The following is a 27,725-nucleotide window of genomic DNA, read 5'->3' on the forward strand; positions in this document are numbered from 1 at the left end:
CAAGTATTTATTGCAATTCATTACATTGAGGTCCAATGAATAGCTTGAACTGGTGCAAGGGAAGGGCTGAACTGTCAGAGGCTTAAAAAAAAGGTAAGGTTAACCAAAACTGAAATATAATGTGCATATCAGAATTATACAAAAATCGTGTCGCCTTTTTCAGGGGACACAATATATTTTAACAATTTAAAGCTGTTTTGCAGCAATTGAGATTGATCAAGCTTGATCAAGCTTGATCAATCTGAAGCTAGTGCAACTGATCAAGCTAGTGCAACTAATTCCTACAGGTGTTCCAGTTTTTCTGGATTACTTACAACCCCCTCTGTCTGCATAAAAGCAATGTTGGAACACACTGTGGTACCAAACCCTCGTGAGCCTCTGTGAACAGTATTGTACTGCAGATAGTGGTGTGTTGCCACAAAAATGGCGAGAAAAAAAGGCAATTAACAATGGAAGAGAGAGAGACCAGCATAACACTTAAAAATGTAGGTCTTTCCTACTGAGAAATTACAAAGAAAGGTTTCAGTGAATAAAGTTTCCTTCACCATCAAAACGCACTCAGAAACTGGGGCAAATGCTGACAGGAAGAGGTCTGGCAGATGAAACGCCGCAAATGAATCAGAGGACAAGTTTCTGAGAGCTAACATCTTGTGTGATAGGTGGCTCACAGGACAACAGCTTCAAGCACAGCTCAATAGTGGCCATAGTAAGTAATTTCAATTGAAGAGTTTGAGCTTCAGGGTTGACTGGATGAGTTGCAGCAAGAAAGCCTTTGCTATGACGTCAGAATAAGACAAAGAGGCTTGCCTGGGCCATGAAACACCACCATTGGACTACTGAAGACTGGAAGAAGGCATTATGGACTGGTGAATCAAAATTTGAAATCTTCACGTACATCGAATTGGCGAAAGGATGATTCCAAAGTGTGTGGTATCAACTGTGAAACATGGAGGGGCAAGTGTGAAGGTCTGGGGCTGTTTTGCCAAATTCATGGTCGGTGACTTGTACAGAGTGAGAGGCCCTCTTAACCAAAATGATTACCACACCATTGTGGAGTGCTATGCAATACCCTCTGGTATGCACGTAGTAGGGCGGGGGTTTATCCTACAGGAAGATAATGACCCAAAACACAAGTCCAAGCTATGCCAGAACTGCCTTGGGGAAAAAGAACGAAATGATAAGTTTGAAAACATGGAGCAGACAGCACAGTCTCCAGACTTAAACCCCATTGAGCTGGTTTGGGATGAACTGGACACAAGAGTGAAAGTAAAGCAACCTACAAGTGAACTGAACTGCAACAGATATGGGAAGAACTTTGTGAAGAATATTTGATTTTTATTGTAGAAAGGGTGTGTTCAGCTATCATCTACCAAAGGTGGCAACTTTGATGAGTCAAAAGTTTTGGTCTATAAATTGATTCCATGCTTCTTTTTTTTTATTGCTTATTTTTTACTATGCTTTTATTTCAGAGTGCATGAAACATTAAACAGCATCATTTTCAATAAAAAACTGGAAAAATTGGTGTGTTCAAAAACTTTTTACCGGTAGTGTACATAAGAATGGACCTAATATGTACCTGTGTGCCAATTTTTGCTCAGCTCCTGATCGTGTAGGAGTTCATGTTTAATAGCGAGATATGCAATTGCCTCTGTTTGACATTAGTCTGATGTCTGGCAGTTTTTTCAGAGACGTGCCTCTGAAGAGTGTCTATTTCCTCACCTTGAGGGAGCCCTCGATCAGCACTCGGTGCATTGCTGCCACACACTCCAGCTGCTGCCTTGTGTCTTTACAGACTTTATCACCAACATCAGAGCTTGTAATGCTAAAGCTGTCACTGGCATTTCTTTGAATTTCATCATCGCATTCACCGCTCTTAGAAATGTTGTTATTATTACTGCTGGTGCTGCTTGTATGTCTTTTGGTGGTAAAAGAGGAAGCAGTGTAGAGAAGGAGGACACGGCGGCTGGCTTGTATGTTTTCTTCAACAGAGTCCACCATAGCTGCAGGAGGGAACAAATAATGAAAACACACGGTTAGAAAATAGGAGCTAAATAAGGGAACTTAAACTTAGCTATATGCAGCTCTAACAGTTATATTTAGAAGTTTATTCCTTTTTAAACTGAAAAGAAGTAAATGCAAGCATCGCAGCAGACAGCCAAATTGCCTTTCTTCACAAGCTAATGCAATGCTACTTTTTAACTGCATGAACAAAAAATAAATAATTTGGCTTTGCCACATATTTTCTACTTAGGAAGTCACAGCAACAGGCAAAATATTTGAAAATGAAACAAGCTGATGTGTACAACACTGGGGAATTCGTCTGTGTTTGTGCATTTCTAGCTAGCAGTTATTGTTGACCGCCCTGAAAAGGCAAGACAAGATCACCACAAAACAACTTATATAAATCCTTTCTTATATATACTCATGCAGTTTCATAAAGGAAGAAAGTGAAGACAAAAAGAGGCTAGCTTTTACCACCTACAGCCCATGGTATTTACTTAAAAATACACCATGACCAGCTAAACGAAATGCAAACAGAAGATTTTTGGATAGTCTTTCAAGATTTTAAGCTTGCTACGTGTAAAACAGCCTAATAATATTTAAGATCTTGAAGTGATCTGCCAATAATGGGTGGGATAAAAAAAATCACAAATTAATTTAAAGAAAAGCATGAAATTGTTGTTATTATTATTTTTTATAATACTAAATGCCAGTCCTTCTTCAAACAGTGCAAGTTAGGCTCTGTGGTTTAAAAAATGGCTCTGGGCCACATGTCTCCATACTGTTTGCTGTGGGTAAATTACCTTGCCCAGGCAGGCAGTCACGGCCTGCTATGAAGAGTTTGTAGTCACAGGCCCTTTCCAACACATGAGGCAGTGTTTGAAGGGCAAATGTTTCCACATCCTTGCTGAATCCGAGGTCACAGGGCTGTGGGTATGCCACATAGGCATCGTAAAGCTTCCCATCCAAGTCTAACACAAGAAAAGGAAAAGTTTATGACATGCATAGTTTCGACTAAAACCCTCAAAATTTGATCTTTCAATTAAATATTTAGAGCTGTCATCTATAAACTCAGTTATTCTAATTATTGCTGTGTTCATGCTTTGCAACAAGAAGTTAGATTTATATTGTCAGACAGTGTGCTACCAAGCAGGCAGGGACAGGTACATTGCATGTAATTTATTGCAAAATGACCCCAAGACACCAAGCCATCGGGAAACCGGCAGATATGCCTGGAGTTCACCGAGCATGTGCAGCTATCCTGCATTGTTTCTTAGGCTGGAAGCAAATTGGAGACATTATGTCAAACATGTGTAAAAACATTTAAATTCACTGAATAAATTCAGCATGAAACAATTTGTTCAAGCAACAGTGTAACAAATAAATAAATAAAGTTACCAATATGCTAATTGATGATGACAGCAAACAGTAGCTACATTAAAGCTAATGTTCAACGTAGCTACTGCAATTGCACTTTCTTTTTGAGGTGTTACCACATCAAACTACGTGCTACTTCTGTGTTTCGCTATCTGCATATACGATTTCACATATGTCAAACTGTGTGGGTAACGCTGTTTTCCTTCTTGTTCGGGTTTTCAAACAGTACTTTTCTTACTGATTCAGCCATGGATGCTTTCTGAAGTCTTAAGAATCATCGACTTTTAGCAAAAGCAGTCCAGTGTTTGCTATCCCTTTCTTTCATAATCAGCAAATGACATTTGATGAGAAGCAGAGTAAGCAGTCCTGTGGTTAGCTTGTTTCCTTTGTTTGTTCTCGCTGCTGACACATGCAGAGTTTATGACTCTGTAGGTTGTCGTGAATATGTGGGTACTGTGTGTGAAGTAAAGGTGCAAGCTGAAAACATTGCTTGGGGTATTTCCATTGTTAAGTACTGTACTGTTAGATGACATTATTGTTGCTATTGTTTTCTGTTTATAATACGTAAATCAATTGCACATTAATAACTACAAAGCTGCTGAGAACTTACCTTTATTTTTGTAGAAGACTGGAAATGCTCTCCTGAACCACAGCACTATTTCAATCTTAAAAAGGTAGTATAGGGTGACGGTGATGATAAACAGAACCATCATACCACCAAGCACAGATCCGATAGCTATGCCACTTGGATCTGTGGAGATGAACAGCAAACATACCAGACACAAAATTTTAGATTATATATTTGCTGCGGATGCACTGGCTCCAAATTCATTATGGCTTCAAATGTCTAAAAAAATTACTTTTCAGTCAAATTAACATTTATATGAGATTTAACTGGTATAAAAACAGCATAACATAGCAGTGTAAAAATGTAACTGTTTTTCAGCTACTTCCTCTTGTAATGTTCATATTTTCACCAGCATCTTTGAAAGCATGAAATTTTGCCTCTGGTTTAATTATGTATATTGAGTAGATTGAGCAGGCTGAACAGCTCCCTCTGCTGGTCATAGTTCTAATAATGCCTCCGAGAACTACAATTCATGCATGTTTGTAACAATTTCTAATCCTCTAGAAATAATACTTTAGATATAGACTCCTTTGTTATTTTGTTTGTTTGTCTGAATATTAGATGCTATGCTAAATGCCATAGCATTTAGCATAGCTAAAGAAGACAGAGTGTAAATAAAGTCATAGTAAGACTTTATTTACCTTGAACATGGCTCTGTTGTCATGATAATAAATGTTTCTTACATGAGCCTCGTTTGCTCTTTGAGGCCTCGCCAAATCCTGGGTTTTTACTGTTATACAGGTGATTTCTTAGTGAGGTACATTACCATGATGACTTATTAAAATATGTAAAATTGTGAAAATACTTAACAAAGCTTGTTATTTGATTGACCTCAAAAGATTTTCAGATTTTCATTTTGCTGTGCGTTTGACTAAAGCGGTGCAGGTTTCATACTAAGTTATTAACAGGTCCAAGTCATAACAATTACTGTATATGAACAGTTCATTCAGCTATTTATTCAGCTGTGGGACCCTAACAGCAATTTGACTGCATTGCTATTATGAACTGTGTTCATTAAGTAGAAAGTTTGCTAATGTGTTTGGTTTAGCTGGTGGTTTAACACCTATCAAGAGGCAAAACATTTACATTGAAGGCAACATTTTCTGTATTGTAATTAACTAATTCTTATTCATGTATAAGATAATCACTTAAATGAAAAGATTACTTGATTAAGTAATTGTGAGTGGTATTCTCAAATGTAAAGCTTTGATTGGTCAAGGTTAGAGACAAACTAAAATATCATGTTTAGGGGAGACTCTGTTTTTACCTGCTGGTTGCAGACTGAAATATCTTTCAGGAAAGCCCCTGTCACTGTACGCACGGCAGGTGTAGTTGACGTAGAAGTCCTCCTCCCTTAGCTCAGAAAATATCAGCCAGGTCTCTAACCACGCACCTTTACTGGAGCCATTTTGGGGCAGCAAACTGTCGAGGACAATCAGATGAAACAGTTAAAAGGTGATGTGACAAAATGCCTGTTAAGGCAGGAGTCTCAAAAGACATCAACTCTGAACATTGGTTCACTGATAAAGCAGATCAATTAAATAGATTTAGAGTAAAAAGGTACTGACCGCTGTTCTAACATGTGTACACGGTAAGAGGTGTTAGTCTCAAAGAATCCATCTTTGTCCAACCAATAAATATCAACGATAGGCTTCCCAACACCCGGCACAAACACCAGGCACCTTTTACTGAAGTTGTACCCTGAAAACATGCGCAAAACAGTGACTCAGTATAAACATGAAACTGTATATTTAGCATTTACTCTCCCTGCAGAAGTCTGTGACTTTCAACCCAATATGTTGGCCTAAATGAAGCCTGAGATACATAAATATGAAATCAACAGAACACCACATTTCTCAGAAGATCTTAGGACTTACCGCTCTGTGCTTTGATTACATCATTGGAGGGTTCATGCACTTGTGGAACCAAAGAGTAATCCCCTGAAACAGAGAACATCAAATACTGTGTAGCTTACAGTAGAGGTTGAATAATCACAAAGATATAATGGAAATTGAATCATATTTCTCTTTCACAGTTTTACAGTAAGCAAACCTAAGAAACCATTATTACTAACACAACTGATGTTTCTTTTTCTGTTATTATTTTTATTGTTAAAATGAAGCGATTATGCTTTTTTCACCGGATTTTTGTCAACGTACAGTAGTGTCAAGATAGTCTTTGAGGCCTTTGGGCTGGGATGTGTTGGGCAACCGTGATTCTGTCCTTTCAACTGCACTCAGTATAGAAGTCACGATACCTCAGCTCGCTTGCAAGTGTTTGGGAGCTGTTCTGTTCTGTTTTGTTTGTGTTTGAGGGCGTTACTGTATATGCCTGACTAACTGAAGTGGATATCACGGTCAGTTAGCAGTCAAACATAAACCTTGCTTGAATAACAGAACAAAGACACAGCTGCCCTTCTCAGCTGTGTGGGGACTCCTGACGAGGTCTTTATCTTGTGTAGCCCAAGGCAAACACAGTTTTTGTTTTGTATTTCCCCGTCTTGTGCCACATGCTTGTTCAAGATATAACATAATAATTTTCACTAAGTGAATCTGTGAATCATAATTTGAGGTATCTAGGTGCTAACCTATAAGCTACATGAGGCTTAGCGGGGGATAATTATGACACAGTCAAACCCAAGTAAATGAAAACCAAGTTGAGTGCTCCGAAATACCAGCTTTATGACTGAAGAGCATTGTGCACATCTATACAGTTACTTATTGTATCATCACTGCTATTTTATAATTCATCTTTACATATGGACAAAAAAAAATCACTCTGTTGTCTTCTTCCTCTTTTTTTCAGCTGCTCCCTTCATGGGGCGCCACAGCAGATCATCTGCCTCTATCTCGCCCTATCCCTATTGCCCCTTTCTGTCACACCCACCCTCCACATGCCCTCCTTCACTACATCCATGAATCTTCTCTGTGTTCTACCTCTTTTCCTCCTGCCTGGATGCTCATCCTCAGCATTATATGTCTAACATAGCCCCTTTCCCTCCTCTGCATGCGTCCAAACCATCCCAGCCTTTCCTCTTTACATTTATCTCCAAACTGTTAACATTAACAGCCTCTCTGATATGTTCAATGCTAATCTTAATCATTTTTGTCACACCCAGTATAAACCTATGTAGATCTTCAAATCCCCCAGCTCGGCCTCCTGTCTCTTTATCATTGCCACCATCTCCAAACCGCCATTATCATTATCTTCCCTCCAGTCAATACTTCCATTGCTCTAGGTTGTCTTCCACCTGCTCCCTGCTCTCACTACAGGTCTGCAAACATCATAATTCACATCATCATAATCCTGTCTGACCTCATCTTCAGCCTGTCCATCACTATCGCAAACAGCATGGTCAATCCCTGGTCCCACCCCCACCTTAAACACCTTCTATCACTTCGAATGCGCCCCGCACCACTGTCTCGTTGTCCTCATACATGGCCTCCCTCACATACTTCTTCACCATTCCTGACTACGTCATTCAGAGCCAAAGTTCCTCTCCTAGCATACAAAAGTATGTCATCTGGACCAACTGCCCTTCCACACTTCATCCACTTCATAGCCCCCTCACTTCATTTCAGTGTTTCTGTTAATCTACAATCTCACCTTTGACCTCTGCGCTAATAGTCTCTGACACAGACCCTTTGATGCCACCCAGGGTGAATGTCAGAGTACAGGTATAGGTGCCTTTGTGTTGAAGGTCCACACTGGTAATTTTCAGTCTGGTGCCCCAATAGTAAAAGCTGTCTTTCCCATCCTCTATGGGGTCACAACCCTAGAGGGAGAAACAAATGGGTCTTGTTTTCAAATTCACAAAACAAAAGACAAGTATCTGTTCAAAATTATGATAAACAGTGCAGTTGGTGAATTTACAGCTGCTGGGATCCCATTTGAGTGCAACTTGGCTATTGTTAACTAAACTTCTACTATTGATAGCAGGATGATATTGATCTTTTGAGTAAGCACTTTTAAAATGTGAAAGTTCAAAATGGTTGTAGTTGCACAAATGATGAAAATATACCAACAAAAAACTCATGAATACTGGGATCTGCTTTCAGTCAAATTGTAGATTTTAAACACTGGTGTCAGAGTTTCAATACATTCCTGGTATTGACAAAAGTTGGAATAGTGGTAGAAAATAGTTGAGGTTGCAGCTACTGTGCAGTCTCTCCATTAAAACCATTAGGTTTCATGCAGCACTCAACAACAATTCTGGAGAACTCACTCTGTACCACTTGATGGAGGAAGAGATGTTGTAGCTGTTCAGCTTATTCATTTCGTTCTTCAGATGGCAGCTCAGATTGTCAGTGACTCCTTTTGTAAGTAGCTGATAAGCTTTCCTCGGCCTTCCACATTCTCCTGTAGGTCTTTCATCCACCACCAGTCGGCTGGCCTCCCTGTAGCAGTGGGAAGGAGTCCTGTTGGGAAATTAAGCAGAAATATTATAAATGAATAGATAATTGGGCACACTCGCCCTGGCAGTGACGGTCATTGTTTGACCTTCTCCACAGTCAAAAATCAAACAATATTAATATTAAATTTGTTGGAATTGTAAGGGATCTTGATCTTAGATTTTGAAAATCTAAATCTAATTCTGTGTTGGGGATAGATAATATTGCAGCAGTGCCGCTGCACGGGAGGCGGACGCACCTGAGCGGAATCCGGTTGTTGTTGTTGGAGTGTGTGGCTGCAAGCTGCAAAGCTGCAGCCCGTGTGTGAACGGCAATCGGAATAAAAGTGTTTGAAAGTACTGAGATGTGGGCGGTTTCGTCATTCTCCTATTATAATTTCCAATACAGTAAAAGCCATAAACCACTCTGTGTTCACTGTGATTACTGATAGATCATGGAGGCAGTTTGATGAGTTGTGTAAGGTGTAAATTAATACTGTGTTCTATTCATTTCTAATATTTCTACTTCTACTAGTGCTTCCTACCTCAGTATGGTCACATAATCCCCACTGTCATTCATGGTTACATTGAGAATCCACAGAGTCTCCTCGTGCACCAGGATGTGACCAGTCTGACTGCTGATTTCTTGGCCTGACACCGAGTTGTACCACGTGATGTTGTACGGGACAGTTTTGAAATCAAAGACGTCTGAGGACACAAGTGTGCTTCTCAGCATAGCCACATCTCCAGGAACAGAGAAAACCCTCTCAAACTGGAGTTTGTAGTCAGTACAGTTCTCTGCAACATACATGTAAGTGTGGAATAGAGAAAATAGTTATTTAACCTTTTATTGCTGAGAAATCAAACGTTTCAAAGTCAAATATAATGTTGTTATTTGTTTGAAATTAATTGAATTGAACTGAACTGAACTGAGATGTGACATAATTCCTGCTCGATGTGTTTTTACTTGAACTTTCCCAAGCAGAGTTAAAAATCAGTGTTGTTGTAATTTTATCCCTGGCCACAAGAGGGCAATAAAATACTTCAGATCATGCTAGTGGCTCAAACTGCAGCTTGGCAAAAACATGACATATGATAAATTTACAGAAACATTTAAAAATTTGTTAATGTGTTCAGTGTGTGTGTGTGTGTGTGTGTGTGTGTGTGTGTGTGTGTGTGTGTGTGTGTGTGTGTGTGTGTGTGTGTGTAGCAGTGTTACTCAGCTCACCCTGTTCAAATCCGCTACAGATTCCACACAAACCAAGGAAAAACACAAGGCTTGCCAGTGTTGAACTTGAACCCATGGCTGAAAAACAAAGATACAGAACATTTAGAAGTGAACATGCTAAGAGTCACAGCAAAAACCTGAAATGGAAATCAGCTGACCTAGTGCCAGGTCTTCCTGCGTCTTTAAATTACATCCAGAGAATGTGAAAAGCCCAAGAGCCTTTAAAATCCAGCAAAAACCAGAGAAACTGAAAGAGCTAACTATACACTGCCTGATATTTTCTCTCTCCTGCTCACTTCTCCTTTCTCACGCCATCTAGCTCCTTCTCTTGATCGTGAATGACTAGCGCTCTGGTATTTGAGGAGCTGCGTGTGTAAGCCAAAATGCTGCGTAATGCTTTATGACTGGAAGCAGACCCAGAATTCCTGATAACAGTCCAGTGTTAAGTGTTGCTCCCTTGGCCAGCCTCTACATTTTTGCATGGAATGTATTAACCCCTCAGGAGGAACTGAATTAAAACTGGTGAATTTGTATGAGTGTCGGACAACATCAGATTTGTTGCTATGCAAATCATACCGCCAGACAGTAAAGTGTCAAGTGGGACTAAGTAAATGCACAACCCAAGCCTCCATTAGTTCGCCAAAAACACATAAAATAAAGTTTACTAAGATAAACAAAGATAGTCGCCATTCTTCCGAGGTTTCTTTACAATTATCCACTTCTAGAACAGTTTGGTTGCCTTAACTTTTTAACGAGCACAAAAGTGATCGTTTGCCAAAAACTGATTTTCCAGTGTTGCCGTGTGTGTGTTTTTTTGTTTGTTTGTTTTGATGTGTAATGTCTTTACTTATATTGGTAAGTAGATTTTAGTGAACAGGGTTTATGGGGTTATATATAAAATTTTGAAATGACCTGTTTTTTAAGTATCTTTATGACTCTGCGTTATTGTACCAACATTAAAACCAATCCACTCCCCTTTTGGCCACTAAAAATATCTTTATGGAACTATTGTTATATAGTTGCAATTTCTGCTATCCTCTTAGTCACTTTGTCAAAAACTGACTGCGGCTTCTAGCTTGTGATACCAATGTTGTTTTGTGGCTCGAGATGACTTATTTTATATTATTGAGGGATACATTTGATATGCTTCGCTGTTTAAAGGCCAAAAGTTCATTCATGGCAGTTTAAATACTTGTAATTACTTTTTGGCAAATGCCAGAAATCAGTTTTTGGCAGACGATCACTTTTTGGCACATCGGTATCCTACGCCCACTTACACACACATGCAGCGTAATGATTGTTTACGCAGGCAAGCTTGACCTTCAAAATAAAAGCACCATAATTTGAACTAAATAAAATAACAAATAACAAATTCCACTTTAATATGGTCATTGGTTTACTGAAACCCACAATTGCTCCTATCGCATCCACCGTGATGAGTGCGAGTGTGATTATGACTGTTAAAGTGTTGTACGAATATGAATGTGGCTTGTAGTAAAAAAGTGCGCGCTGAGACCGATTTGATTTAACTGCATGCGTCAGTAGTTTTAATGTGGTTGTTTACACATAGTGAGGTAACCTGGTAACCTCGACAGATTGCGGCTGTTTGGCCCGTTGTGTTTGGCACTGAACATTTGATCTAGTTTTAAACAACATGTAAGCAGGGACTGTGTTTACAAGCAGATAAACCAGAGTTTGTCTTCAAAAGGTGCAAAATGTGGGCCTGTACAGGGCAGGGGTGCCACCAAGGGGGTCGCTGGGCAACCCCCAAAATTTGCTGCCCCGCCTTAGTGCCTCCGGGCAAGACAGCCCTATGTTGGTAATAATGTAATAAGGTTGCAGAAAAGCTGGTGCAAATCCCTGGACTGATCACTGGTGCATCTCAGGGCATAACATATCATAGAGACAGGCAACAGTTCACACTCTTGCCTGATCTAATATTTATGATTCTAATTCTTATATGATTGTAATATTTATTTGTCTTTCCTGACCAAGTTTGCTCTTAACCCTGGAGAACCAATGGGGCCAGAGCCGACCCCATTGGCTTACTAGGGAAACCATGGGGTCAAATTTGACCCCATGGTTTCTCCAGGGTTAAAGGATAACTCCATTCTGGGAGAGCCGATGCTTCTGCTCGGCTCTGCTGAGAATCATTAAAACAATGGTTGAGACTTCCAATCAATTAATCAATCAATCAAAACAGATTATTATGGATTTTAAAATCTTATTTGGTTTTGATATGTACCTATGCTTAGTGATATCAGCTGATATCGACAATTAACCAGGCAGAACATTCATTTTGCTCTTTGTCATACTTTTTCAAGTAAACTATATTTGCCGACAGCATATTAAAACTGGAAATTCTGGTTTTATGGTGTGTCACCCCTGCATGGCCACCTCTATGAAAACATTCTGGAGGCGACAGGGACACAGACAGAAGGGCAGGGTGTGGTCGAGTGAGAGCGAGGGCGAATGTAAAGAAGGTGCAGTGCTTGTTACAACCACGGCAGTGAATCAGAGAAGTAAAATGTTACGGTCCCAGCAGTTACTTTTTCAAGCAGAAATAAACATGCCCACACCTCCCAACAAGCCAGAGGGATGGTCTTGCTTCACCAGCTTTTGTGTGAAAGTAACCGTAACTTAGTTCCCATGTGTAAAAACAGTGGATTGAAGGGACCTTTTAGTTCCCTGAATCAGCTCCTGTGACTGAAAGTTCCAGAGAATCTGAGTTGAAGCCCAGCATATGACATTTTCTAATAAAGAAGCAATAAAATTTAAAATCTTCCCAGGAATTCAGTACCAGCTTTAAGTGCCGTTAGAAGCAACATCTGGGTTTTTTCACACCTGAGCACCTTGTTTCTTCTGGCTGACATCAGTTCATGAGTTTGCATAAATGTGCATGGTTTTCTCATCACTTCAGTGTGGTTTACGCATATGTCTGGGCAATTATTAAAACCAATAGAAGACCAGAGAAAATGGCATTTAACTTAGAATTACATATTACCAGCCTTTCACTGAACTAGTACTGGTATTACACAATCAGTCCAGTCATGAGTCCAGTCATCAGGTTCAGTTACAATTAAAGTACACGACTAAAGCAGAAGGCAGACATGAGTGTACTGAGTAAGGAGTGACTTACTCGGTACATTTTCTACATGGATCTGAATCAAACATGCTGATTTACTGAGTGATTAACAGCTTAACAGATCCATTCATGTTTGATCCAAAATGACTGTTACTGCTGGTTTTAACTTCCTATTGAATTATTTGCATGGATGTGGTTGGAAAGCGCCAGAGGAAAAAACAAAACAAAACATTGCTTTCCTAAATATGGTACAGAAACCTGTCATTAACAGCACACAAGCAGTTAAAATAAAATCTCAATTGTTTCATAAATTCCCCTCACCCCCACCGACTTCATCCACCCATCTTCTGAAACTCTGTATGAATAGTAGTTTAGCATACATGCTTGAACTGGTTGAAACAGCAGCTGTAATACTCTGTATGAGGTCACGTTCAGATGAGATATAATGACAGATTTTTTTTCTAACATTGTGTGACTTCACACCCGCAGAGTCTGTAGCTGCAGATAGTGTGGAAACTTCACACAAAACAAGTGCAGAGCTTTCCTGTGTTGAAAAGGTGATAAAATATAGAAAAAAATAAAAGGAAATATAAATTTAAAAAATGACAGATATTAAACAAATGTGTGTGCCAGTCCCGGCTTTCATGATATTGTCCCCCCCTCCCATCAGTAGTAATTTAAAAACGTTTATAATGCTTTAACAGCTTTGGGGCAGAAACTGTTTTTAGTGTATATGACCATGATTTCATTGCATTGTCTACCCGATGTTTCGTGATGGTCCGATAATGAATCTATCAGCACATCTTGAGTCGTTTGCAATTTTAAGTAAAAAGAAATAAATTGGTACATAATATCACAAATCGGTATGGTAAGTTTTGACAATCTGCACCAAGGCAAGCAAAGGCTTTTAGAAGAACACAGTAGCAACGAAATGTGTGCAGCTGCTGTGGGAAGAAGGAAAGGAAATGATCTAAACCTCAAAATTCTCACCTGTGTATCACGATACAGGAAGAGCTACTGCTGATGGGAAAACTATAATGAATGGGAGATTGCTTGTGGTTAAAGAGGGCTCCAGTGAACGCTGTGAACGTGTCTTAACACTGAGTGGTGTTTGTTTAGTTTTGTTTCATCAAAATGTTTCACACCTTTCTGGGAAAAATGTAACCAGTATGCAGTGTGACACCACAGATAAAAACAAGCCAGTGCCTTCAATAAGTGTTATCCTGGGTTCACAGGCCAACCGTCAAAGGCAATATTGGTTGGTATCGAGACTTGGCTAATATTAGTGCTTTTATTGTTGGCTTGTGTTTTTTTACACTGCATGCAAACCACACAGGATCTCGCTTACACGTGCACTTTTCAAGTGGTTGTTGTTTGTTTTGAGCAGAAGCTCTTCTGAAGAAATCTCGTTTCTAAGAAGAAAAGGTTCACAACATTTTGACTGTGAGAAACAGGCATGCAAAAGCAGGCTCCATCTATCTAAAGCTTATATTCACTCAGTTTTTGTTCATAAAAGCAAAACAAGTAATGGAAAATAAGCACGGCTTAAAATAAAGTTGGCTAAGTGGTCTTTAGATTTAAACAAAAAATATTTTCAAGGTATAAAAGGAGAGCTGAATTTTAATTCATTTTAGACCCAATATCTGTGTCTGCTTCCAGTGCATAGTTTAGCTATTTAGACAAGTTCAGGCAGAGAGGGGCGAGCGTGGGAAGAAGTGAACTGGTTCATCGGGTCACGCTGCAGACATGAGGCTGAAGAAGACAGAAACGAGTGAGTCACCGGAGGTGTAAACCAGCGGGCAGGTCAGGGATCCCAGAGGTTGGCTGCGCAGTGGATTCAGACTGAGCTCATGTTTACCAAAAGTCAGATGACGCTTAACTTTTTCTTTCTTACTGTACTTTTGAATGACTCAGAGCCACACATGCACTCTTTGTGAAATGGTGGTGTACCACCTTAACTCCAAATAGATTTATAGTTGTGTAATATTACACTTTTCAGCACCTTATCTTGGTACCACTTTCACACATTACTGGAAACATCCTTAACTGCAGACAATGGCTAATCAGTGCAGCTCAAAATATTGCTTCCTGGCAGGAAAGAAGCAGGTTTCCCAGCCAAGATCTGCCTATTTTGAGCACTATTTGGGTTTTTGGAAGAGAAATTCTCTATCATTTTTGTCATTGGCAGTGTTGCAAGATCTACAGTTTATGCACTATTACAGCTACAGTCAATAATAAACTTCAAGCAGACACCTTATGCTCTTTATTTTGCTTTTTTCCCCTCATAAATACTCTGTAATAACTGTGGAAGCTCACATTAAATATAGTTCTCAGTAAAACAAAAGTAGAGATAAACTCTTTTTCAGTCTTTGGTCTACTTTAAGATCTTCAAGATCAGGTAGAAAGGGATCATCTATAATAGCTCATAACTGTTTAATATTCGCTGGGAGCTATTTGACTGTTATTCAGAGATCACACTCCATCTACAAAGGGCCACACAGCTATGACAGACTTGTGACATGCTAGCTTCACCATGCACAGTTCACAGCAGACCTCCCATATGATGTAGCCTTCACAGATGCCAATGACAGTATTTATACTTTTGTGTATCGTGCACCTCCATTACTTTGTATTGTCACTGCCAAAAGGCTATATAGTGAAGTTTTCTCTTCAATTCGATCTATTCTCGTTCAGTGAATTTAACACAGGACCATGAATCCGGCGTGAGGCACACAAATCTGCCTTTGATCACAGTGTATCCACTCGCCTGCTGTTCAGACCTTTTGTTTGCAAGGGGTAGCCAATCAGAGCAAAAATGACTTAAAGGGACAGGAGCTAAAACACCAATACTAAGCAGTTGTACCAAGACCCACTATAAGATAAATGACTATTCTGAAGAATGTCATTAGAGTTCAATAATAATAATAATAATAATAAAAGTTTTGGATGAATTAATCAGAAAGCATTTTGAATCTAAACCTCCCCGATTAAGTTTCAGTCAAGGCACAAAACAAGAAAGTGATGCAGTTTTTCCAGAGCAAGCAGCACTAAAGATGTCTGCTTCTGGGAACAGATGGTGGAAGGAGTGAATGGCTGATGAGAATATCGTTATCATAGTGTTGATAACCACTTTAGGGAAGGGCGCAAGAGGAGCAAGGCTGCTGGAAATCATTTCGTATCTTAAGATATCTTAAAGCAATAATCTACAGTTTATAAAATCTGCTAATCATCTTCAGCACGACCTTTTCTGTTTGCATTCATTGGACAAAGTCAAGCTGTATGTTGTAAACCACAGCAGTGTTATTGAAAATGCTTGCATGGCAGAAAACTTACAGAAGCTGTTGGGAAATGGGCCTCGCTAACGGACCAAATTTGTGCAATGTTTAAATTTCGCTACAGCAAACTGACAGAGAGGAACAAGCGTCTGTTTTCTGTTTACATTTGGTTAAATGTTCATTTGGTCTACAGATCTGTTCAGTCATGTGAACTTTGTCCATCTGTTTATAGGGCAGCGATTGCCACATACACTGAAGAGCGGTCACAGGTGCAAGGTACTGATAACACGAACATCTCAGGAAAAGACAGACACTTTACGTGCATGCGTAGCTCAGGATTTTACTTTCAATTCCATGTTATGTTGGAATTAAATTAGTTTGTCAGCAGGTTTGGTGTAGCAGCTTAAAACTGCACAAGCCTGAAACAACAAGTGCTTTCTGTAGGGCAGTCAAATATTTAAAATCAAGGATGATGTGGACACAAACAGCAGTGAGCTCAGCAGTGATTGGCTTTAAACAGAGGTTGCAAACTTTGTATGCGTCACCATAAACATACAGATTCCGGTTGTGATTCAGATAAACGTGCAACAGCAACAAAATGTTCTTTCGACTGCTGTTAACAAACAGCTCGCAGCTGTAGGAGACGAACTCTGGACTTCAGGAAGGGAAATATCACAATACTCAAGCACTGCTCAGGGTTCATCTTTTTGACTGACCGATCAGTCGAAACCAACATTAAGTTGCTAAAGTTTGTCCTTAAAAAAATTCTAAGCAGTATTTTAACTCATTTAAATGTTCATCTTTACTCAATTTCAGTTTGCTCTTCCTCCAATTTGCCCTTAACCTCATTTAACCCCATCTTGTGAATAGTTTGAGCAGCGCAGAAATGCTTTGGGGAAACGTGGCAAATGTCAGCTTTTTAACATTTCCATGTTCCTAGAATGATGAAAAAGTCCTTAGCTAAGCTAAAACAACAAACTTTTTTTTATTTTAAGGGGAAGAGGATGTGATTTCAATGGAGAATTGAAACCCAGATCTTCAATGAATCGCATCAACCAGCAATAAAAGTAACAACTTGCTCACAAGACTGACACACCCTGTAGGTCAGTCATAAAGATGACTTATTTATCTTTGAGCACACAGCCTAGCATTTGCAAATAACACCTAAGACTTTTGGATTATTTTCCTTTGTATAGTTGTTGTGGATTTGTTAAAATATGCAGAGGAGGAGAATCTGTGCGCCTGTTCTTGCACCTCCAAGTTTCTACCTTCTGTTGCTGCTTTTAATCCAATAAATAGTGTTTGCATTCTCAAGCGCCACCTGAATTTCATGGTTTGCATAGCCTTTCCTAACCAAATATCTGTATTTTTACATTTATTAAGTATTTAGATTTTTATTTGCACCCAGAGAATTTTCTGCACTCTAATTCAGGATGCTCACGCCTCTTGATTGTTAAGCATCAGATCAGACTATTTTCACAAGCTGAAAGGAAACACGCTGTCCTTAAGAACACTTTGAATCTTGTTCTCATGTTTGCTAAACCAAGTTATTTTTAACCATGTCTGAGAAATTCTGTTTTAAATTAAAGATGCGGTATGAGGGAGCCTTCCCGGAAATGTGAGGATGACCATCCCTGCTGGCCTGATAAGAGACGAACAATGTGGGAATTTTCTAATATAAATGACATTTCAGCCCTTAAGAGCGCAAAGGGAGACGTCTCAGAAATAGTGATGGAATGGTTTTCTAAAACTAGCCTACAGAAACCGTGCCATCCTTGAACAAGGGTTAATGATGGCTTAAGTTTAAGACGTGGAGCTTGTGGGAGGTTATCAAAATACATGACTCATTTAGCTCTGAAAAAGGGAAAGCAACAGGAGTTACCCTTCCTTCAGCCGAGCCTGAGAACATGAATAGTGTGACTGTGTTTTTTCACATTGTGGAAACAATATTGCAGGTAGTGTGAAATGGTAATTTGTTTGTGCTTTTTGGTTTGAGGTGAAACCCTCTGTGAGAAGGCTGCTCTCGTTTTTTTCTATTGTGGCTCTGTTATTTTTTTCTCTAAGCTATCTACCTTAAACATGCAAGAGAACATAATGTAGAAGGGTCTAAATGTCCAAGTAAACACAGTTTCTAATAGCAGCAGTAACATACAGCTGTGAATGAGCCATGTCGTCTAAACTCGAACAAACTGCAGGCTTGGGAATGCAGATGAATGCTCCAGAATTACAAGATTTTGTTCAGGGATTATACTGCGTATCCACATGAGAAGCTGAAGCCTACAAGTGTTTTGTTTTTTTCCCTTTGCTGTCAAATCACTGTGTACACTCCCTGCAATCCCTGCCTTAAGCAAGCTGTGCCTGCTTCAATTTCCTCTTTTCTCCTCCTTATACTAATATTTGACAATTTGCTTAATTTCCTCCTGCATCAGTCTAGCCTATCCCTCATCACCCTGCTCTTTCAACACAGAAATATTCATAGGCTATTGTTTATGAAAATATCCCAACCAGACACCCTCTCATACATCTGCAGGTGGATTGTTCACAGTTCAAGCTTGGTGTTTAAGCTGCTGTTTATAGAGCTGAATCAAGTGTATTGACTAATCCCCATATGCATCATTTATAATGCTAAAGAATAAATCCAGTGTCCTCTTTCTTAGCAGGAGAGTCAATGTACAGTTGATGTAAACATGGGGCAATAACCTGTTTTAACACAACAGAAAAATGACTGAAGTCCCACACAACTTTTTCTTATTTTCTAGCCAAACCACTGTGCATATGTTACATCTGCAGCAGCCATCTACATTTGCTCTTGGATTAAAACAAATAACAGTTATAAATAACTGTCCAAACTCCCGAGGGAGGTAGAAAGGTCTAAAGGGGAAGGACAGAAGCTGAAATATCCGCGCAACATGACAAACAAATGCCTCTCTGTGTAACTCTTGAACTGATTTGACGATATGCATTTCAATACATTATTAAATCAGAAAAACCTTCCCTAAATCAAATCTCTCATTCCTGTCATCAAAGCCTTCATTGGGTATATTTGTGCAGGGTACTGATAACACACAAAACAAACAGCACTGTGGCTACAGGAACCTGTTATCAGGGTGCAGCAACAGCAAAGTGTTCACGTAAGATCATTTCACCTTTCTTGAAAATACATGAAAATACATGAATCGATAAATTTGAAATTTAAAGACCTTAATGTCATGTCATCAATATTCTGCAAACTTTCTAGGCATTTTAGGACAGAATATTCCTGATGAGTCTGTTGGTCTGGAATTACTCAGCTGCATGGCATTGCAGGATGTGAAAAAGCACATACAATGTTGACAAAGTTCAGTCACGGTAATGCAGGAAGAACTCCTACATAAGCTTTGGAGATGACAAACTGCGAGAAAACCGCACAGTACAACCCACACTGAACAACCACCCAGAATGCACCTAAATGAATCACTCCTTTAATGTGAGGTTTTTGATTTGGCATGAAAATCGTCCCTTTTTCTTCTCATCATCTGTCAGTTTTATACAAGAAAAAAGGTGTCAGTATTGCTATTCCTGCTCTATGAGATCTATCCATCGCTCAAAAATCAAACATTTGTGTTGGCTGCAGTGGGCATCTTTACTATAGTGTGAAAGGAAGTGTGCCTCCTTTGTGGTAAACATTACAAACGCACTTTTTCGAAAAAGCAAACAGGCGAATGGTAGACCTCATATTTCTAAGAATTCGAGCACCGAGGCCACATTCAGTGGCAGAGTTTGCCCCAGAAAAGTCAGAAATTATTAAGAACATAAACAGCTTAGGAACAAGTAAGTGGTAAATATTGACTCACCTAGGAAAAAGAGACACCGAGGCACAACACAGGCGAAGGAAGGATGAGACAGTTTACTCGACACGGCAGACCTAAGAGAGGAAATCTCACCTCTGACCCTTGCATGCAGAGAGGAATCTCAAACGTGCTGCCCAGCCGGTGACTCAACAGCTTTGTTCCACCTCCACAGGACGACGCACAGACACAGAGGAGGAAGAGTGTGTTTGGATTGCACCTCTCAGCTCTCTGTTCTCCTTCCTTTGCATTTCAACACAGCGTTAAATCAGCTAAACCTTCCCGAAATCAAATCCCTCACTGCTATGTTAACTAAAAATAACTTATTCTGGTTCACTAACTGTTAACCAGAAAAAACGCCCATAACATAAACACGGATGTTAAATATAAACAGTATATTTAGTTGCTCATATTGTCTACAAGAGCATAAACACATTTATATTTGTTGTTAAATATGACAACTGTTGCAAGATTTCAGCAAGAAATGTGAAATCTTTGTGTTGTTTTTTTCCGCAAAAGAAAAAAAGTCTTTGCTTTCTTTTTTTTTTTTCTTTTCTTTTTTTTCTTTCTTTCTTTTCTTCCTTTTCTATTTTTCTTTCTCCTCTCTTTTTTTACATTTAGGTCTCACATTATAAGATGATCGTCCTAATATTGTGATAGTGTCCCAAATGTGTCCCAAGCTATCTTTGGTGGCTGCAAGGCTAACTGTGAACCTCTCTCAAACTGTGCCAACTGAAGCCATGACCAGTTCTTTTATGTTTGTCGTGTTTCTGCATTACAAAACTGTAACAGTCTGAATAAAATCCTGATCAAGTCTTCTTCTTTGTTTGACAGAACAAGAATTTAAGGACCAACAAAAAAGGAAAATCTGGAGTTTTTACAGCTGGAATCTGGACGTTGTCTTTATGCCATAAATACTGCTGAAATATCAACCTTTAAATGTGCTTAAACCCTCACAGGTGTATGACACACAGTTGATACAAGACATCTTATAGAGAGCTATGCTATCTTTCCTTCTCAAGTTATCTCCTCTAGTGACAGCTAAACAGCAAAAACTTGAAAACTACTGAAATCTTTACTGGTCAGATCTACCCCTATGCAAAAAACGTCCATTGTGTGTAACCTGTGACACACGTGCATGTAAGGAATGATGGCACAAAGCTGCAGTAAAATCCCTAAAATGGTTGATGTACTCAGAATCCTTAAGAGCAATAATGGCAGGTAACATAACAAAAGTCTTTGCTTTCAAAGAAATGTCTATAATGTAATGAATTAACAGAAGAACTAAATTCACGTTTAAAACGCTTCATTTTACTTTGGTGGAAAAGAAAATACACACTATTATAGTTCTAATTGAAAAGATTAAGCCAGAAGAAGCAGAAAGCAGAAAAACTGTATATCCTTACTGTCAGATTTAATGAGGACGAGACCCCAAAGCAGGACTACAAACAAAAAGCGAAAAAGCAGGGAGCCAGAAAATCAAACACACAAGACACAGTTCTGGGATCAGCTCGGCATTGAGGCAAGCATGGGGAAGATGGCGGTTCGTACGGCCGGCCAGGTGGCCAATCGTGCAGATAAAGCAACTCTGTGGGCTGCCTGAGAGACCAGTGACTGAAACCCTCTAATGGTTTGACTGGTGACAGGCATTGGTGATGGGACACATCAGGCAGATGGACAACATGCCAGCAGTGGAGGTTCAGTGAGAGACTGTGTTGAAGGAGGAGAGGGGACTCCTCTAGAGGCTTGTGTGGAAGCCAGCGATGACTGAGACAGAAATACGCTGAAAGATGGATGGGAGCCCAGGAGCTGAGATGGAGCAATCACATGTCGCAGCAGGTGGTTGACAACAAGAAGGCTGATGCTGACAACAAAGGAGACCCTGGTGTAGGCTTGGGGGTAGGAACAATGTAGGAACTCCACAGAAGGCTCAGCAGGTATCTGCATTTAAGACAGAGACCCTTATACTCAGGCTGTTTGTTTGGAACTCTTGGATTCAGGATTGTGCTCACACACCTGCAGAGACGAATCAATGGACTCAAGCTGAGACGCAGGTGGAGAGGGACCCTTGGACTCGGCATGTTAACGGCAGTCAGGGTGCCATTGCCTGTCCTCTAAAGGTCTGTGTATCCCTTCATGGATATGTCCCAGATTATCACTGACCCACCGCCAAACCGGTCATGCTGGATGATGTTACAGCAAGCAAAACCTTCTTCTCCACAGCTTCTCCAGACACTTTAGTGTCTGTCATATGTGCTGAGGGTGATCCTGCTCTCATCTGTGAAAAGCACTGAGCATCACTGGTGAACTAACCAATTCTGGTATTCTATGCAAGATGCCATTGTTTCACTGTTGCCCCTCTAATGCACCTGTTATTAATTTAACACCAAAGCAGCTGAAATTAATTAACACCCCCCTCTGCCACTTAACGGACAAGATCAATATCGCAGAGGTTTAATTGCCTTGATGCTGAGTGCAACACAATGCAAAGGAGGAAAGACATCAGTAATGATCACAGAGAAGCAACTGTTTCAGCCCGTCAATATTAGACGGGTTATAAGGCCATTTCCAAACAATATGAAGTCCATCATTATGCAGTGAAAAGATCATTCAGAAATGGAAAACATTCAAGACAACTGCCAATCTTCCCAAGGAGTAGACGTCCCAGCAGATTCATCCCAAGATGCTCAGAGAAACTGTAAAAAACACCCAAATAACAACCCCCTGTCTAAATCAGAGACAAACAGTATCCCACAGCTGTTTATGTTTTTAAACCCATTTTGCACAGAGAGGCATTTTTTGAAAAATGTATTGATAGCATTGTTGAATATTATTACACAGGAAAAAAAACTACACGTAAAATAATCACACCGTGACGCCTCTGCCTTTGTAAATGGAGGGACAGTAACTGCGTGTTTATATGTAAGCGTGTAAAACCTGCAGATAGTCAGATTAACAGTATTTTGTTTCTGCAATTCATCTCATGTAAACAATAACGTGGCGCACAGCGTGACATGAAAAAAGGCACATACCTTTGACGCTGCGTGACGAACTCTGTATTCCTCGTCCACACGGAAACGCAAAAAAGGAGGAAAATCTCAGTTTTCGCTGATTCGAAACGACGTTTACGTGTGGATGAAACAGCTGCGTTTTCAAAAATACCCGCGTAGGTGCGGACGTAGCATAAAAGAGTTAGTGGTTTATTTTATTACTACCTGTAATTTATTGCAGTTTACTTGTATTTGCTTAATTGTTTACTAAATGTTTGAGGTGTGAAATAAACCGCAATGGAGCAAAATATGGGTGTGTGTGGTTGGAGGATGTGTTTGTGCGTGCATGCGTGTGCGTGGGGGGGGCGCGAACATTTTTCACGTAAAACAAAGGGGGGCCCAGCAAAAGAAGTTTGGGAACCGCTGCATTAAAGCATTAATAAGGCAACCACGTGTTTGTAAATGTCAAAGCACACAAACCACAGGAAGGCATCCTTAAAACATGCTTCAGCATATCTGTGTATTCGGCACTTGACTCAGATAACCTAGAATCCGGACATACTGGGTCCTAACTAGAGCCCATTCAAAAAGTTGAGATGAGGTAGTCCATCAAAGCAACAAATGATAAGGGGAAAAAAAATTCCTCCAGAAATTCAATTAAAGTCTCTTGAGTCAAGCCCAAAGCAATTATACAGAGGTGTGAAGCCACACCCGGGCTTCCCCAGTGGATAAAGGAATCCCCATGAGCCACAGCCATTCGTCAAGATATGAGTCAAGCCCTACATCGAGTACAATCCCTGAGTAAATGTCACATTTTCAAACAGGATGTGCTGCGAGAAATGTGTACCAGTTCAAAGCTACAAATCAGCAGTGAGACATATCCCGAGCTCACGCAGCAAATGTTCTCTTTTCTGTTTAAGTGAGTAACCTGAAGGTTTTTTCCCTTTTTCTCTGCCTACTCACTGTGTAGGCTGTTGGTGACTTGTGATATTGTATTTACAATTTTCAGGTATCTGTACTTTACTTGAGTATTTATTTTTCTGGCAACCTTTTGCTTTTACTCACTACATTTACATAAATATCAGTACCTCAGCGCCAGTGGCGTGCACAGACATTTTGGGGGGCAAGTGCTCCAGGGGGAAAAAAGGGCACTTTTTGCATATGTGGAAAACCTTTTCTTTTTATAATAAAAAAATCGCACAGGTTAAATGCAATTTGACTTTTATTTTCTCCTTTCTCAGCCTCTTTCCTAGGCATTATGCTTGCTGAAATTAGTAAATAAATAGACCAAAATGTATGAGAACGAATAAGACTGACTGTGGTCATTACAAGAACAGGGCAGAATGGTCGTTTTCACAGGCAATTGGGAACTGCCTATTTTTCCTTTAGCAAATTAATGTGTTAATGTTGCCAATATGTTACACCAAAAAAAATTAACATGTCTAACCAGTGCTTCTCAAAACTTTTAACATGCACCACCCCCAACACCGTACCCTTCAAACTACCAATAACAACGTCACTGTTCTGTCACAATCAGGTCACAACACAGTGCGTAAATGTCTGCGAGCATCGCTGAGTCAGTAACAACCAGTTAGGCTAAAGACTGCATCTTTAGACAGTTGGACGGTGTTCTAACTTTCTCACAGGAGACACCTACTAAAGACAGTCAAAGACATTAATTTCAATCTTACCAAAGTAGGACAGTAGTTGACGTTAGTTATGGAAAGGCTAATCCACAAAAACGGAGAAACGTCCATAATTCTATTATTCATAATCATGTCAAGGTTTTAGGTTTTTCTGCAGTTCCATCTCTAAAAAGTGTGATGTCTTCCCGTCACTGACTTCAGTTTGAAAACTTTGTATTTATTCACAGATTTCCGTGAGATCATCCTAAAATTTGTAACGAAAAATGGGCTCAAAAGAGCCCTCTGCCTAACGGCATGTAGCCTATAGCATAACGTGATATTTTCAATAGTGTATGCAAAAAGGTCGGAATTGATGGAGAGTGGGGTTGCCTAAATGGTTTAGGTTACATTTTAAATGTGTCGTTTTTTTGTTTATCCATATGGATGGATGGAGGGGGCAAGCTGGCAAAGTTTGTCATGTGCAGTTTCTGACAGGCTACTTCACAACAAAACAATTGCAGGTTGGTCTTAGAGGGCAAACAGAATAATTTCACTCGATTCATGGGTTACCTGACTGGTTGGGAAGGGAAAGAGCTGCCGTGTTGTCCGCCGTGGCTCCCAGTCGCTATAGTTAGCCTACTATGCCTACTCCAAGTAGTCCTATGTCATGCCGCTGCTACACGCCTCACAACAAATGAACTGCAAGCGTGTTCACGTGACACGGTGACAGTGAAAAAGCGACAGGGTTCGGGTGTCTTTGAAGAAGGGGCACAAATCAAGCCATTATTTTCACACCTTTTTAAATCGCGCAGCTTTAAAAAAAAAAAAAATCACGTCTTTCAAAAGGGCACTTTTTTGGACTGAGGGCAAAAGGGCAAGTGCTTCAGCACCACCTCGTCTCTATCTGTGCACGCCAGTGCTCAGCGCCTAGCTAGCGTTACAGAAGAGGAGCGATTATAAAAGAAATAACGCTTTTTAACCGTTTGTGTGCAGTTTGTCTCACAGTCTAGCTAAAGGTTCAGCTGTTGTATTTCAGATGGAGAGAGAAGAAAGAGAGCTAACGTCACTCAGAGATAGAGAAAGATAAGAAAGACAGGAGAGGAGAGGAGAGGAAGGAGAGAGGTTAGATGTAAAGGTAGGGGCTGCTAAGTGATATTTCATAAACTGGAAATTTCAAATGTTTTTAAATCAGATATTGGGTCTGTACATGAGACATTATATTTTTTCATATGTGAAACGTGCTGCAAAACAAACTGAAATAGACGAACTATGTTATTTAAAGGTTGCATGACAATCCTCTACAGCAGGGGTAGGCAACTCCAGGCCTCGAGTGCCGGTGTCGGTGCCGAGTGGATCAAGGACACATCTAAAACCTGCAGGACACCGGCCCTCGAGGCCTGGAGTTCCCCACCCCTGCTCTACAGGTTAGTGCAGGATAAAAATTCAGGTGGCATCAGGCCTCGTGCCGTGCTCAGTGTCAGAATCAAACTGCAGGACACCCCTCAGCTATCCCACCCTGCTAGGTTGTCAGATCAGGTAGCAGTTGTGATCCACAGAGAGTAGTGATCAGCCTGCACACTAAGAAAATCTACTGGAGCTCTCAATAGAAATTATTGTGACTTATGATTCTTTTCCCCACACTGAGCCATTAAAACCAATTTAAGATTTCACCACATCCCACCAGCAGTGTTGGGAAAGTTACTTTTAAAATGTTACAGATTACAGAATACATGCCCCAAAATGTATTCTGTAACGTATTCCGTTACGTTACTCAATGACAGTAACGTATTCTGAATACTTTGGATTACTTAATATATTATCATGCTTTTTACAACTACGTGAATGTACTATTGCTGTGATTTATTACTGTTACTGAAGGTCCGCGGCTCCGAACCGTAGTAAAGGGACCTCTGGTGTCGGGCTCGTAGCCGAAAAATAGCTTTACTTTGTTGTCTGGGTCAAGTTTGCTTGCGAGAGACAGAGAGAGGCGTTGAAAGGCTGCTCCAACGGAACTTATTGTTTCGGAGGAAAACACGAACACGGTGTACAGTCGAGTCTTAATAGCTTACTTACAACTGGGCTCGTCAGGCACTCTTCTTGGCTGCAGTGGTTATTATTATATTTACATGCTTCCAGCTCCCGTTTCTGCTACGATAACTACTTTTCCACTCTCCTTTTTCTCCCTCCTCTTGCTCACAGACACATAACGGGTATGGCAGTCCATTCTCCCTGCAGCACGGACTACACTGCCCATCAGGCTACATTCTTTAGGGCTTTGCCTGTAGCATTCTGCCTGTTAGCTTAGCACAACAACAACAACAAAAAGGCGCTCTCTCACCCAGGAAACACACAGTCACAGAGAGAGCCCGTGTCGCCCTGTAACCATGGCAACCGTAACTCTGACCCGCCACAATATGAAACAGGAAAATACTGCTGTGTAATCCATTTATTTCAACAAAGTAACTGTATTCTAAATACGTAACGGCGGTACATGTATTCCGTTACTCCCCAACACTGACCATTGTACTCCCATTCTTTATCCAGCCGCTGGTCTGCCATGTTTAAATGACACCGGTTAAGAGGGAGCATGCCAACTGCATTTGTGAGCGTGTTTGTGGGCGTGTGCTTGTGAGAAGAAAGTAGCTTAAATAAATATCACGTGTTTTTTCTTTATTTCTGAGTCCTCTGTTGGTTTACTTCAGGCTCCAGTGAGCAATGCTTTTGTAAAATATCTGGGCACATGTACGTAAAAGCATTAAAAGTAGGAAAATCATTTGAATCTGTCTCTTGAAGGAACAGAAAAAAATGTGTTAAAGTCTGTCTGGCGCCTACGTCACCGACAGGACTTCGTACCAAATCTGTTTTGGTCAACATGACACTGATCTAGAAATGAGACTGTGTTGAGTGCCACACATGCAGAAGCATCATGGATGATTAGAGTTCAGAGGTTTTGATGTTATGCTGTTAGATACCATTGTTTAACACAGGAAACTCACCAGACTGCTGTTATGTCAGTCCTTCTGTCAAGGCAACCGCCTCCTTAGTTTACGTGAAAGTCTTGTAAAAACATCTTAAAGTGGAAACAAAAAAATCTCATCTTAGACGTGTCCTTCGCAGCTCATACTTCCTCTTTCTGTGAGGACTTAAGCACATGTGGCAATTTCCTTTTTGGGAGATATTTTGAAAGCCAAATGGTGTCCTAACATGTTGGGCAATCTTTGGGAGGAGAGCGTGCTGTTTGGGTGATTCACACATACACTGATCTCTTCCACGCCAATTACTGTGGAGCACCTTTTTAG

General features: G+C 40.2%; 1 protein-coding gene across 4 annotated transcripts in view; it reads right to left on the reverse strand.

Moving 5' to 3' along the window:
- LOC102309433 (interleukin-1 receptor-like 2) overlaps positions 1 to 27,725 on the reverse strand; it is a 31,660-nt gene that overhangs the window by 2,142 nt on the left and 1,793 nt on the right. Inside the window, exons 1-11 of one of the 4 annotated variants that reach the window (XM_005932550.2) lie at positions 27,423 to 27,725; positions 9,625 to 9,702; positions 8,942 to 9,194; positions 8,232 to 8,424; positions 7,613 to 7,781; positions 5,884 to 5,946; positions 5,575 to 5,707; positions 5,274 to 5,428; positions 3,989 to 4,129; positions 2,805 to 2,972; positions 1,720 to 2,000 (exon numbers count right to left, since the gene is read on the reverse strand). The exon at positions 27,423 to 27,725 is cut by the window's right edge and continues 1,793 nt beyond it. In XM_005932550.2, coding sequence (XP_005932612.1) covers positions 1,720 to 2,000; positions 2,805 to 2,972; positions 3,989 to 4,129; positions 5,274 to 5,428; positions 5,575 to 5,707; positions 5,884 to 5,946; positions 7,613 to 7,781; positions 8,232 to 8,424; positions 8,942 to 9,194; positions 9,625 to 9,700 — 1,632 coding nt within the window. In that variant the 5' untranslated portion in view covers positions 9,701 to 9,702; positions 27,423 to 27,725. The other 3 variants (XM_014336889.2, XM_005932551.3, XM_005932549.3) reach the window with 3 other exon arrangements.

This window comes from Haplochromis burtoni, unplaced genomic scaffold, assembly GCF_018398535.1.
Source record: "Haplochromis burtoni strain Fernald_Lab_line unplaced genomic scaffold, NCSU_Asbu1 Contig_154, whole genome shotgun sequence".
NCBI classification, from domain to species: Eukaryota; Metazoa; Chordata; class Actinopteri; order Cichliformes; family Cichlidae; genus Haplochromis; species Haplochromis burtoni.